General features: G+C 38.9%; 1 protein-coding gene across 11 annotated transcripts in view; it reads right to left on the minus strand.

Moving 5' to 3' along the window:
- Shld2 (shieldin complex subunit 2) overlaps positions 1-12,984 on the minus strand; it is a 92,246-nt gene that overhangs the window by 26,591 nt on the left and 52,671 nt on the right. For all 11 annotated transcript variants that reach the window (XM_038348476.1, XM_038348478.1, XM_038348470.1 and 8 more), the window contains 2 exons: positions 10,530-12,029; positions 6,868-6,975 (listed from right to left, as the gene is read on the minus strand). In XM_038348476.1, coding sequence (XP_038204404.1) covers positions 6,868-6,975; positions 10,530-12,024 — 1,603 coding nt within the window. In that variant the 5' untranslated portion in view covers positions 12,025-12,029. The remainder of the gene's footprint in view (positions 1-6,867; positions 6,976-10,529; positions 12,030-12,984) is intronic.

The following is a 12,984-nucleotide window of genomic DNA, read 5'->3' on the forward strand; positions in this document are numbered from 1 at the left end:
TTGTATGGGTCTGGGTTACCTCACTCAACATAATGTTTTCTAGATCCATCCATTTGCCCACAGATTTCAAGATGTCATTATTTTTTTTTTTTATGCTGTGTAGAACTCCATTGTGTAAATAACACCACTAAGTGACAAACATTACCTAAAGCTCGGCTTTGAACTACAAACTTCTCAGGACAATTTCAAAATGGCTAGCTGAGATGATGCAGCCTAACAGACTACTCTAGCCAGGACTTGAGACAAACCCTGTACATTCCCTTATGCAGAGACTGGACTACAAATAATACAGCTACCTCTCCCAGGACTCAGCAAATTACCCAAATGCTTCTTTTCAAGAACCCTTAAAGATGTCATCGCCCCCAGACAGTAGGAAGTAACTTTAAGAATATAACACCAATATTCCCAAGAGGTGAAGTGGTTAGATTTGGTCTTCATTGGGTTATGGATATTTGTCATTGTTTAGGAGGGTTGGTTACAAGTTGTTACTGGTAATGATCAGGAAAAAAGCTGAACAAAGGAGTTTATATTCAGGGTTCTTGTTTTGTAAAGAAAAAGGGGACTATAGATATGAGAGAATAAGAGGGGTAGATTATTGAGTCTACTCTGAAAAGAAAAAGAAAAAGGGGAATATAGAAATAGGATAAAAATGTAGATTATTGATTCTACTTTTAAACCAAAAAGCAACTACTTGTTTTAAATGTTTTACATTATTATGGATCTTTGTATATTGAAACAAATTTGAGACTAATTTTGTTAGAATATACTGTACATACATTTCTAATCTTATTCAAGGTATTGTACCTATACAGCTCATTCAACAATGTAATGCAAATTTTTAGTCCTTGAAAGGTATAATTACCAACTATATAGGATATAAAAAAATGCAAGTTAGTAGTTAGTCATTACAATCAAACTTATAGTCATAATTAGATATGTTTTCAAGGTCAAACAGAGATATCTTCAAACACTTCAGGTATCTACTGAATATGGCACTTAAGATGTTTTAATAACATAGGTTCTTTTCTTTTTTGATGACAATGAGACATGTCTGCTCCTGGCAGCACCAATCTACTTCAGAGAAGATGATGGGCATCGTAGAAACTCCATATAGAATTTACTTTCCTTACAACAAAACTTAGCCATTGGGCAAGAAAATGCCCTTGCCTTGTCTACTGACAGGATGCTGTCCAAATTGGACAAACAGGACACAAAAGAAAGGACTGCTGAACTTTGCCAAGATGAGGGACAACCCTTCAGAATATCCTGCTTCACAGAAAAGTCTGTCAGATATGTGAGGCCTACAGGCTGAAGATAGATATCCCCACATTGCAGTGGAACCTTGGGTGACGGTCCAAGCAGCCAGCTGTTTCTATCATTTCTCACACTTTTGGGAAGTCGCTTGCTTGCACTTTCTGCTTACTCAGATACTATTATTTCCTTCTTGGATCTCTGATGGGAGTTGAAGACTTTATAGCTACACTTAAGTTTTCTTTGTTACCAGATTCAGAAAAAAAAATCACTAAAAAGGTGTAAAGTGTATAAGGCTGAGAGACTTTAAAAAATTGTTTTAGTAATGCAAGTTAGAATAGAAAGTGAATTAGATACAACCTTTTGGACTCATCAAAATAGGATAGATATGGAGTATTTTCTCTGACTTTGTCAATTATTAATGGACTAGGCATTGATGATGCATTTATCACCTCTATATATTGTATATAGTTATTATACAATATATATATTGTATAATATATATATATTATATATATTGTACTTAGTATATATAGTTTTTTTACATTGTCACCTTTTTTATTTTAGACAAGAGGGGAAATGTGGTGCTATCTTGTTTGTACTCTACAAATAAAGCTTGTCTGAATATGATGGGCAGAGCTAGCCACCAGTTAACCATAGAGGCCTGGAGGTCTGTACAGATAAGTGATGTGGCTAGGTGAGGAGAGGAATATAAGGCAGGAGAAGACAGGAAGTTAGTCCTTTTTGGCTGAGAAGTGAGCAAGGTAAGAGCTGGCTGTGGCTTGCTCCTTCATCTCTCTGATCTTTCAACATTTGCCCCAATATCTGGCTCCAGATTTTTTATTATTAAGACCAACTAGAACTCGTGCAACACTTATGACATTTATGCATTCTACTTACAACATAGTGTGCACCTTTATAAGAAGCTGGTAACTCTAGAGAGTTCTTTGGAGGGAAGATTTAGTTTTCACATAATTCATGGTCAGATTAGCATACTTAAGGTCTAAGTTCTCAAAAAGCACATTCAGAAACCCATAAAAGCAAACAATATAAAATATTCTTTACTGTGCATACACCTTTTAAAAATGTTCAAATAATTCAGTTGGCCTTAAATAATTTTCTTGAATTCAAAATTGCTGAGGTTTCCTGGGACAATCTTTTGTGTCTAACAACCTAGGCATGATCTTAAAGCCAGGCCATACCCTCTTGCAACCACTGTTTTATGATTTCTCAAGCATGAAGCATGCCTGATCTATCTCCGACATTTCCTAAACACAGCAACCGACACACGTCTACAGAAGACGTCCACCTATTTGGTTGTTTGTTCAGTTTTAGCACACACACAAAGTCATCACCAAGTCTTCTGCCTTGAGAAACATTTGCTGATGGATTTGCTTTTCTGTACAGCCCTCTCTCTCTTTACCCATGTAAATGCCAGTCAATATGGGGTTTTCACAGTTGCCTGGGCTTGATATTTTCTTCCCCATCCCTTCTCTATATTTGTGTTATTAATACTGCTAGGTTCCCCAGTGTCTGAATGCCACTGGGGTCTCCCTCCCTGCATCCAGAGGTTGCACTTGTTTACCACAGGAATGCGGAACACATTACCAAGGTCCTACTAGTCAGAGCTTCATAAGTAAGATAGGCCACTTGCCTCAGTGGCCTATCTCACTTCCTGTCTCTCCTCCCTTCTCACTGGCACTGTGTAAACCATAAATCTCTTAAGTTTCTGGATTCTCCTCCATACATTTTCACTTTCAGTCTACAAATAAACAAAGTCACGTGTATCTGACTCTTCTCTCCTTCCTTACAAGGGCAGAGAAGACTGCATACATACACTTCTGGGAGCTTTGTGTTTGTATGTAACTCTTATCTGTTATTATTTTTCAACCTGCATTTTCCGTTATATGAATGTACCATAATTTAGTTATTCTTACTATATACATATATATACATATATATAAATATATAAATATACATATATATATATATATGTATATATATAAAATTTTGGAACTATTGCCAAACCCCTCCAGAAGGGTTGTGGAGTTCCCATTCCCAGGACTAATTGTAAGAGCCCCTGTGTTGTGGAATATTAGTTGAAGATGTGTTACATTTGTTTATGCTGTGCAACATTTGTTTAATGATGCAAAGATGTGTTGCAATTCTTTTACATTGCATTTTTTAACTCTGTGAAGCTGTGTTACTTTTCCTGTCTAAAACACCTGATTGGTCTAATAAAAAGTTGAATGGCCAGTAGTAAATGAGGAGAAAGGATAGGCAAAACTGACAGAGATTATAAATTGGAGGAGAAACTGGGAAGAAGGAGGAGGAATAAGAACAAGGAGAGGAGGACACTAGGGGCCAGCCACCCAGCCACACATGGGATAAGCAAAGAAACAGAGAAAGGTAAAAGCCCAGGGAACAAAAGGTAGACAGGATAATCTAAGTTTAAGAAAAGCTAGGAAGAAATAAGCTAAGCTAAGGCCAGGCATTGATAAGAAAGAATAAAACTCCATGTGCAATTTATTTGGGAGCTGGGTGGCAGGCCCCCAAAGAGCTAAGAGAAAAAGAGCCAAAAAAGAAAAAAAACCAACTACACCCGTCTGTCCATTGCCCCACCAACAGAATGTACTGTCATATGTTTAATTCTGTCAGTCTAAGAGGAAAGAAGTTATCACTTTAAACATTTATATTTATTCATTTACTCATTTTTAAACTTTTATTTTATGTTTATGGGTGTTATGCCTACATGTAAATCTGTGTACGACATGAGTGTCTGGTGACCAGTGAGGCCAGAAGAGGGTGTCCGCTCCCTGGAACTGGAGTTATAGATGATCATGAGCCACCAAAGTAGGTGCTAGGAATTGAACCCAGGTCCTTTGGAAGAGCAGCAGGTGGTCTTAACTGCTGAGCCCTCACTCCAGCTCCTGGGAAGAGCTTTATGCCACTTTAATCTCATTTCTCTAATTATAGGTAAGTAGTGATTGTCCGAGGATCATTTTTATATTACTTTTTTGAGAACTGTTTCTTCTTTCCTCCATTTTCTCATTTCCACTTGGGGCCTTTATCACCCACCCTTTAGAAACTCTTTATATTAGAAACACTAACCTATGGGCTGGGCGGGGGTGGCACTCGCCCTTAATCCCAGCTCTCGGGGGGCTGAGGCAGGCGGATTGCTGAGTTTGAGGATAGCCTGGTCTACAGATCAAGTTTCAGGATAGCCATGACTACACAAAAAACCCTGTCTCAAGGAAAGAAAAGAAAAGAAAAATATAATAGCCTTTTGTCTAAAATATAGGTAAAAATATATTTCTTCAAGTTTATCACTTGACTTTTGACCTTGTGGCATTTGGGGTCATAAAAAGCTTTATTTAACAGTTTTGTCTTTTGTCACAATTTTTTGAGCAATTCCTTGAAATCCAAAATTTGTTTTAAAAGTTTCAAAACTCAAAAAAGGGAGGTCTGTTTTTGTTGTGATTACTTAAAGAATTACAGGTTTCTAACACTTTGGTAAGCGTGGATGTTACACTCCGGAGCTTGATGGAAATCACTGGGTTTTTGACAATCTACTATAGAGTTAATGTCTCTGGTTGCACCATGTTCTATATGACCTTATTTACATACAAACCTAATCTATGAAGCACAGTAATCAGATTGCCCATCTCTTTAATTATGTTTTATATATTAGCACTGTCTTGAGCCACTTGGGACGACTCCTCAATGAGTTGCAGTACACATCTCTTAGATTAAACTTAAAAACAGAATGACAGCAAAAGTCGACAGGAAAGAGAGACTATAAAAGCTGCTATTGGTGTGGATCCTGTAGTTTTCTGTGGTGCCAGGGATCAAATCCAGGGTGAGGGACACGCTAGGTCAGTCCTCTACCACAGTGCTGCATCCCCACCTTGATTTTCTTTATTTGCCAAGACTTATTTCTTTTTTATTAACACATAAATTAGACATGTTAATGAAATGCCATGTAATGCTTTAATGTATGAACACATGATAAAATGTTCAAATCAAGTTAAACAAACCTATCTCTACATACATTTCTTATTTCTTTATGGCAAAAACATTTTAAGTACTTAATTCTAGCTTTGCTCCAGTGTGCACTGCTTTCTGTAGTCACTCCCTGTGCAACAGAACACATATAATTTTTCTTATAGATATTCTAATGTGCCAATAAAGTTGTAATATGTTCCTAATAAGTGGCTATTTTTTTATTTATTTTGCAGTGTTGGGGATCAACTCAGAGTCTCTGATTTTATTTACTTTTTTGATAAGTATCATTGCCTAGGCTAGCCTCAATTTTATAATATTTTACGTCAGCTTCCCAAATATTTCAAGTATGTGATATCCCACATGACTTATTTATTTATGAATTTTGAGATGCTAGAAATCAAACACAACGTCTTACATAGAGTAGACAAGATCTTTACCAGTGTGCTACACCCTGGTCCGTGGAAAGACTATAAAATAACATAGCCACAGTGGAAAATAGTTTGGTAATTTCTCATAAAACTATGGTATACTTTTGGAATACAATCCAGCAATTACACCCTAAAAATTAAGTCACAGAAATGAACGTTTATGTTCACACAAAAACTCTTAAAACCCTCACAGGAAATAACTCAAATATTCTTCAACAAGTGACCAAGCAAACAGCAGTGTATGAACGCAGCGGAACACCATTCAGCACTAGGAGGAGTGACCACTGATGCATGCGATGGTCACCAGGAAGGAAGCCAGCTTCTCTCAGCAATGAGAGGAAAGGTTTCAAACTACTGTGTCTGACTATGAGTCCCAGGGGACTTTTAATTATCTCAAAGCTTACACAGATAAGCTTCAAAAGTCTGTAGAATGACTGAGAAAAATGTTTTCTTTTTTCTTTTGTCTATCTACATTTTTCTGTAGACAATATCTCAGAGATAACTCATTAAATGCTAAAACCCACCACTTTGTAGACTCCCTAAAAAGAAAATGAAACACAAGCTCCAATACTTTATGTGATCAACAATATACAAGTTCATCTTTTTTTCTCTCTCTCTCTCTTCTAGGCACACAGCTGCTATCTGAGGCTGGGGCCCCTTCTTACCCTACCATAATCGTCTTTTAAAGTTCTATTTCCAATTCTTTTTTAAAGGCTAAGGGTAGAGCACAAGTTTAGCATCGGGTAGGGCCCTATGTTCAATCATAGTAATGCAAAAATAAAAATGAGCTCCAATTTCATCTTACAAATAAAAATGTTTAGAAAACATAAAAGCCAGTTTTACTCGAATCTTTCCTAAAATATTTGCTTACAGACTTCCGGTGGATTTATAATGAAGTAACATTCCAATGACCCCACCATATATCAAAGATATATCCAAAATGTATTAGATATACCTAGTCTACCATCTGTCCCCATAGCAACACAGCACAATGTGAAGTCTCAGGAGTTCACTTTTAATCAGATGGCTGACTGTGACCCTCGGCTTTCTGCCTCTGGCAGCATCACTAGTCCAGAAAAGATCAAAACCCGAAGTATGTTCATACCAGTTTTGTACCATCCTAAAGTCAAAAGGTCATGAATTAAAAGCATCCTAAATGCAGGATATTCAAAATATGCCTTACATTTTTCAGGTCGGACATATGAATAACTTCCAAGATTTACTAACTGACTGGTAAATGTTGATTGGAGTACTGTCTCACCAATCCATTGATCCTCATAAACAGTGACATCTGAAAATAGAACACAACAAAATCCTGTCAAACCATGAACTCCTTTAGACTGTGATTCACTTATCAAGCACACAGTAGTAATTAGTCATATCAAAACATTATGTACACATCTTACACACCAGGCAACTCGAGTTCTTATGGCAGAAAATGATAAAACAGCAAACTTAAACTCTGAACCTAGACCCTTGCCTATAAAGCATGAACAAGTCGGGAGTCACCTGTTCCAAGACAGAGGAGGAAGTTGAATTCACACTGCCCTCAGCTGAGCTCAATTTTCCCATCCCAATCCCCACAACTTTCTCCCAGTATGCAGCAGTAGGAATGATTTCACAACAAAATGGCAGACACCAGCATCAGAGACACACTGAAGCATGTCCCCTTTTTTTACCCAAAGGAAATCAAGTCCCAACACCACTAAACCATGGATATGAAGAACTTATTGGGTAGAACCACAACACATGGACATAGTCAAGCCTAGATAATATAGAATATACACACACTACTGAGAATTTGTGCCAGCAAGCTATACACATGGCAAGCAAAGAAAATGCTACACTCTTCCATTGTGCTGCCATCAAAAACAGAACTGGTTTATTCAGGTTCAGACCTGAATTCAACACTATTGCACTGGACCACAAGACTAGGCCATTTATCCTTTAGCCTTATGGTGACAAGTCCCGCAAAAGCACTGCCCTGCACTGAGAAGTACCGACCATCACAGTCATTAGTCTCCTGGAAGCTAAAGCTAACACCAGTGCCCAGAATATCAAGAGGAGATAAGTATTTGATTTGGTAAAGAAGGAAAAGCATGAGAATGACAAAGGGCAAGGCAAGCAAAAGGATACAACTATCTTTCCTTAGAAAGCTCAAAGTTAATAAGGAATTTTGTCAGAAAATAATGCTAGGAACTCCTTTCATACTTATTTGGCTGTTGGGCTTACAGCCGGACTAAGTGTTTACTCTTGTCTCGTTAAAGAACTACAGTATGGTGGGTTTGGCCCACAGCTTTTTTCAGTCCTTTTTTATCTTTCAATACATTGTCTTTTACAATAGACTTGGCACCCAATTTCTAAATGTAACATGTTGTTCTGTTAAGGGATTGATGTTAACTTTTCATTCGTCTTCTACTTCCTTGCCAATAGTGGTATACTATTCTACAATTCTGGAAAATTTTGAAAATCAGATCCAGGGATTTTTAAAGCTAAAGAAGAACAAGCAAAAAAAGACAATGGCTGAACTACAGAGACAAGATGTCTGGATTCCAGCGTACTCTGCAGTACGTATCTGATTCTAAACCAATGAATTACAGACACTATGGTACGTCCAGCAGCTGAAAGTGAAATTCAATCATCATTGCTTGTGAGTGGGTAACTGTAGGTGTAGGCAATCACAGATTTCCTGCTTGCAATGGTCTGCTAGAAGAAGTTGTATTTCAACTTACGGTTTCAACAACTTATGGTTGTATTTCATACTGATAACTTTTCTATATTTGCTTCCTACTGCTATGATGAAGACCATGACCAAAAGCAACCTAGGGAAGAAAACTTACAGTTTTTCACTGAGGGAAGTCAGGGCAGAAACTTAGTACAGAAATCTGGGGGCAGAAACTGAAGCAGAGACGAGGAGAAATACTGCTTCCTGGTCTGCTCTCCATAGCTTACTCTCCATGCTTTGTTCAGTCTGCTTTTTTATACAACTCAGAACCACCTGATCAGGAATGGCCACAAAGGGTTGGGCCCTTCCACAACAACCCTTGAACAACAAAATGCCCCACAGGTTTACCTATAGGCCAATCAGATGGGGGCATTTTCTGAATGAAAGTTTCCTCTTCTGTGATAACTCTAGTTTGTGTTAAGTGGATAAAAATACTAACCAACGCAGGACTTCACTGTGAAGCCAGTTACATCACAGATGGGTTTTAGACACAGAATAGTCAAACTATTCAAACTACCATGTGTTCACCTTGAAATAAACACACATATATATATATTTGAGGCAGGGTCTCATTACATAGCTCTGGCTGTCCTGGAACTCACTATGTAAACCAGGCTGGCTTTGAACTCACAGAGTTCTGACTGACTCTACCACCTGAGTGCTGGGATCAAAGGCATCCACTACCATGACCAGCTAGCTGTTTTAGATATTTCCAAAAAGCTTTTCATTTCATGTTGGTGGCTGTATTACTCATATATCAGATACACCAAATATCATGTTCAGGTATTACTACAAATAAAAGCATGATTGGCTAGGGATGTAATTTAAAGGTAGAGTGGTTGCCTAGCATGGTGTGGCCCAAGGTTCTTAGGGTAAAAATGAAACAAAATAGTTTCACCAGGTACAGTAACATGCCTATAAGTAACAGAACTCAGGAAGCAGAAGCAGAAGGACTGCAATGAATTTGAGGCCAGTTTGGGTTATAGAATAAGACTCTGAGTTAAAAAATAAAAAATAGAGCAGGCATGTTGGCACACGCCTTTAATCCTAGCACTTGGGAGGCAGAGGCAGCCGGATCTCTGAATTCAAGGCCAGCCTGTCTATAGAGGAAGTTCCAGGACAGTCAGGGCTACACAATAAAACCCTATCTTGAAATAAACAAGAAAAAACCTTTAAAAATAATAATCTAACTGTCCTACAATAGAAAAATGTTAAATAAATTCCAGCAGTCACTTGATGTTAACTATTTACAAACAACTGTATGGATGATATGGAAAAAAACAGAGGTAGCAGGGCTGTTTCTACTTATCAGTGAACGACCTTGAAATAAGATGGCCTTGTTTAAATTGTGACCTAGGTGCAGGTCCAGTCAGTCACCTCTTTACTATTGGGAAAACCTAACTTCTTTAATACTCTAAAAATTCCAACATTTGGCGAGCAGTCAGGAAGAGCAAGAATGCAAAGTCATTCTCATCTGAATATAATAGCAAATTTAAGGTCAGCCTGGGCTGCTGGAGATTGTCACAAAAAGCACAAACAAAAGTCCATCAACATCTGTGTCTGTTCCTTCAGTAAGAGTTTAAAGTATACAGCATCACTGGAGTGATGTTGCAGAAACACTGTCCTTTCATAAAAATACTGCTACTAAAGCAAAGGAGTTAATACGACACATAAACACAGCCTTAAACAGCAAAAAGAAGCCTGGCTGTGGTGGTACACGCTTTTAAGCCCAGTGCTCTAAAGGCAGAGGCAGGTCAGATTACTGAGTTTGAGGCCAATCTGGTCCACAGTTCCAGGACAGCCAGGGTTACAGAGAAATCCTGTCTCGAAACAAACAAATAAACAAAATAGCAAAAGGGAGCCCCATGATAGGACTTCAACTATCACATGATGGATGATTATGAGAAACAACCAGGGAAGGCTTCTTAGAGGAGAAAGTGAAGGGGAAGGCAGCACAGACCAAAGAAGGGAACTACAGCCCCAGGAAGCAGTAAGGAGAGCAACACACAAAGGGTCAGTCACACCCAGTGTAGGCAGATGACAAGGAAAGAACCCTGGGAGACAAGAAACAAAAACCACAGCTTTACAAAGCAAGCTGCCACTATACTTAATGGCCTTACCTGTAAGTAAAATTATGTCCCCAGGAAACACTGTAAGTGCCCAAAATGCTGCAGTCCTCCACAGAACAACTCTCCTCTTCATTTCTGATTGATCGATTACTACAATTGTTGCTAATGGTACTTTAGAGCCAGAATGTGGTCCAGATTTTACGCTTATTTCCTTCACATGACATGGGGTTAGCACCATGACTAAGCAATTATACTTCTGACTTTTAGAGTCACAATTTTTTATTAATGATATTTTTTTAATGGCCTTAAATTCAGACATGATCCTCCAGGGCACTGTTTTGGCTGACTCTCTTGTATTAGAATCCATCCTTGGCTTCTTGGACACTTGATGGACTTCTGAAAGAGCTTTGGAATGGTGGGAAATATCTTTAGAGGACCGGCTTCTTATTGCGGCACTTTGGCAGGAGGCACTTAGTTGAGAGCACAGCATCCCTGAGCTACACAACTCAATGCACTCCTCCTTTGCTGGCAGATTTTCTTCATTACTACAAAGATTTTGTGAGCTTCTATTATTTTCAAGACTTTTTCCAGGGTTTCTGTGAACATGACTGCTTTCTGATTCGGGACAAACAGGACTAAAAAGTTCCAGGGAATATGCCTGGCTTTGCTCACTTTCAGATCCTTCTTTAGAATCTTCTCTGGGTTTAACAAGATTATCTTCAGCTCGCCTTCCTTCTGGGCATCCTGTAGGTTCCACCTCCATGTTTACAGTCCCTTTATTCAGACAGTCTTGCCCTATATTATTCCCGTGAGCTAGAAGAACACGCTGGCTGGAGGACATTATACAGAGAAACTCGGTGTCAGGAGATATTTTCTGGTCTGAGGCCGTCCCAGCTGCCCCCTCAGACTCTGACTCATACTTCGTGTCAGAGGAAAAGACCTCCTGACTCTGCCCTTCATGTTCAGTTGGCACAGGCTTTGTTCTCACAGTGCCCGGCCCTGTGTCAATCTGTTCAGTATAGTCCAAATCCAATCCAGCTGTGCACTTATGATCTAATGCAAACACATCTGTTTGAAAGTCCTCAGCACAGGGATCTGACTGGCCTCTGGACTGCTCATCTATAATCTTCTTAGCATCACACTGATACTTTTCTTCTTCAGGTAAATGCTGAACTCTGTCCTTAAACTCAGATATCTGCACATCAGGTGTATCACTCCGGCCTGAGGGGTGAGCCTTCTGGGACTTCATACTCTGAGTTTCAGAGGCAGAACAGATGAGGCCATCTTCCATCTGCACAGACCTAGCCACAGGAGCTGTTAAAAGGTGACCACTAAGAACATCTGGAAAGGCAGCTGTTTCTGGGATTTGGTAATCTTTCAGATTTTCAAGCTCCTGGTTTTCAGCCTTCATATGTAAAGACTGCTGTTTATACAAAAGCTGGATTTGTTCCCAGGCATTGGTAGTGGAAGCTGTTCCCTGTGATATCGTCATTTTCAGTGGAGCAACTGGAGCACCCCAAAAAATGTGAACTTGAGATCGACTCATAATTTCTGATAAAAATAAAAATTTCAAAATTAATTTATTAGTAATCTTCTACCTGATATGATGAAAACAAACTATTAATAAAAACATGCCATTTAGTTTGGTATGCTAATATAATTATAAAATCAATAAATAAGAAATTATAGAAAAATCAGAAAGCTGGTAGTGGCACACAGCTTTAATCCCAGCACTTGGGAAGCAGAGGGAGGCAGATCTCTGTGAGTTCAAGGCCAGCCTTGTCTACAGAGAAACTTCTAAGACAGCCAAAGGGTTACACAAAGCAACTCTGTCTTTAAAACAAAGAAAAGAAAATCTTCTGCTGTGGGATAACGCTCTTGTACCATAAAGATTTGTCACTCATATTAGTTTAATAAAATGCTGATTGGCCAGTAGCCAGACAGGAAGCATAAGCAGGACAACCAGACTAGGAGAATTCTGGGAAGAGGAAAGGCAGAGATGCAGTCACCACCTGGATGCAGAGGAAACCATGCCACGTGGCTAAACATAGACAAGAATTATAGGTTAATTTAAGTTGTAAGAGCTAGTTAATAATAAGCCTGAGCTAATAGCCCAAATACTTTATAATTAACATAAGCCCCTGTGTTTCTTTGGGGCTGAATGTCAGTGGGACCAGGCAGGATAGAAACTTCTGATGGAGGAGTATCTATGTGTTACTTTCATTGGTTAATAAAGAAACTGCTTTGGCCCCTTTAATAGGACAGAAAATTAGGTAGGCAGAGTAGACAGAACAGAATTGTGGGAAGAAAGAGTGGGCAGACACTTCAGGCAGTCGCCATAGTCAGTCGCCATGCTTCTCCTCTCCAAGACAAATGCAGGTTAAAATCGCTCCTGGTAAGCAACCACCTCATGGTACTACACAGATTACTAAATATGGGTTAAAGCAAGATGTGAGAATTAGCCAATAAGAGGCTGAAACTAATGGGCCAGGCAGTGTTTAAATGA

This window comes from Arvicola amphibius, chromosome 12, assembly GCF_903992535.2.
Source record: "Arvicola amphibius chromosome 12, mArvAmp1.2, whole genome shotgun sequence".
In the NCBI taxonomy this organism is placed as follows: Eukaryota; Metazoa; Chordata; class Mammalia; order Rodentia; family Cricetidae; genus Arvicola; species Arvicola amphibius.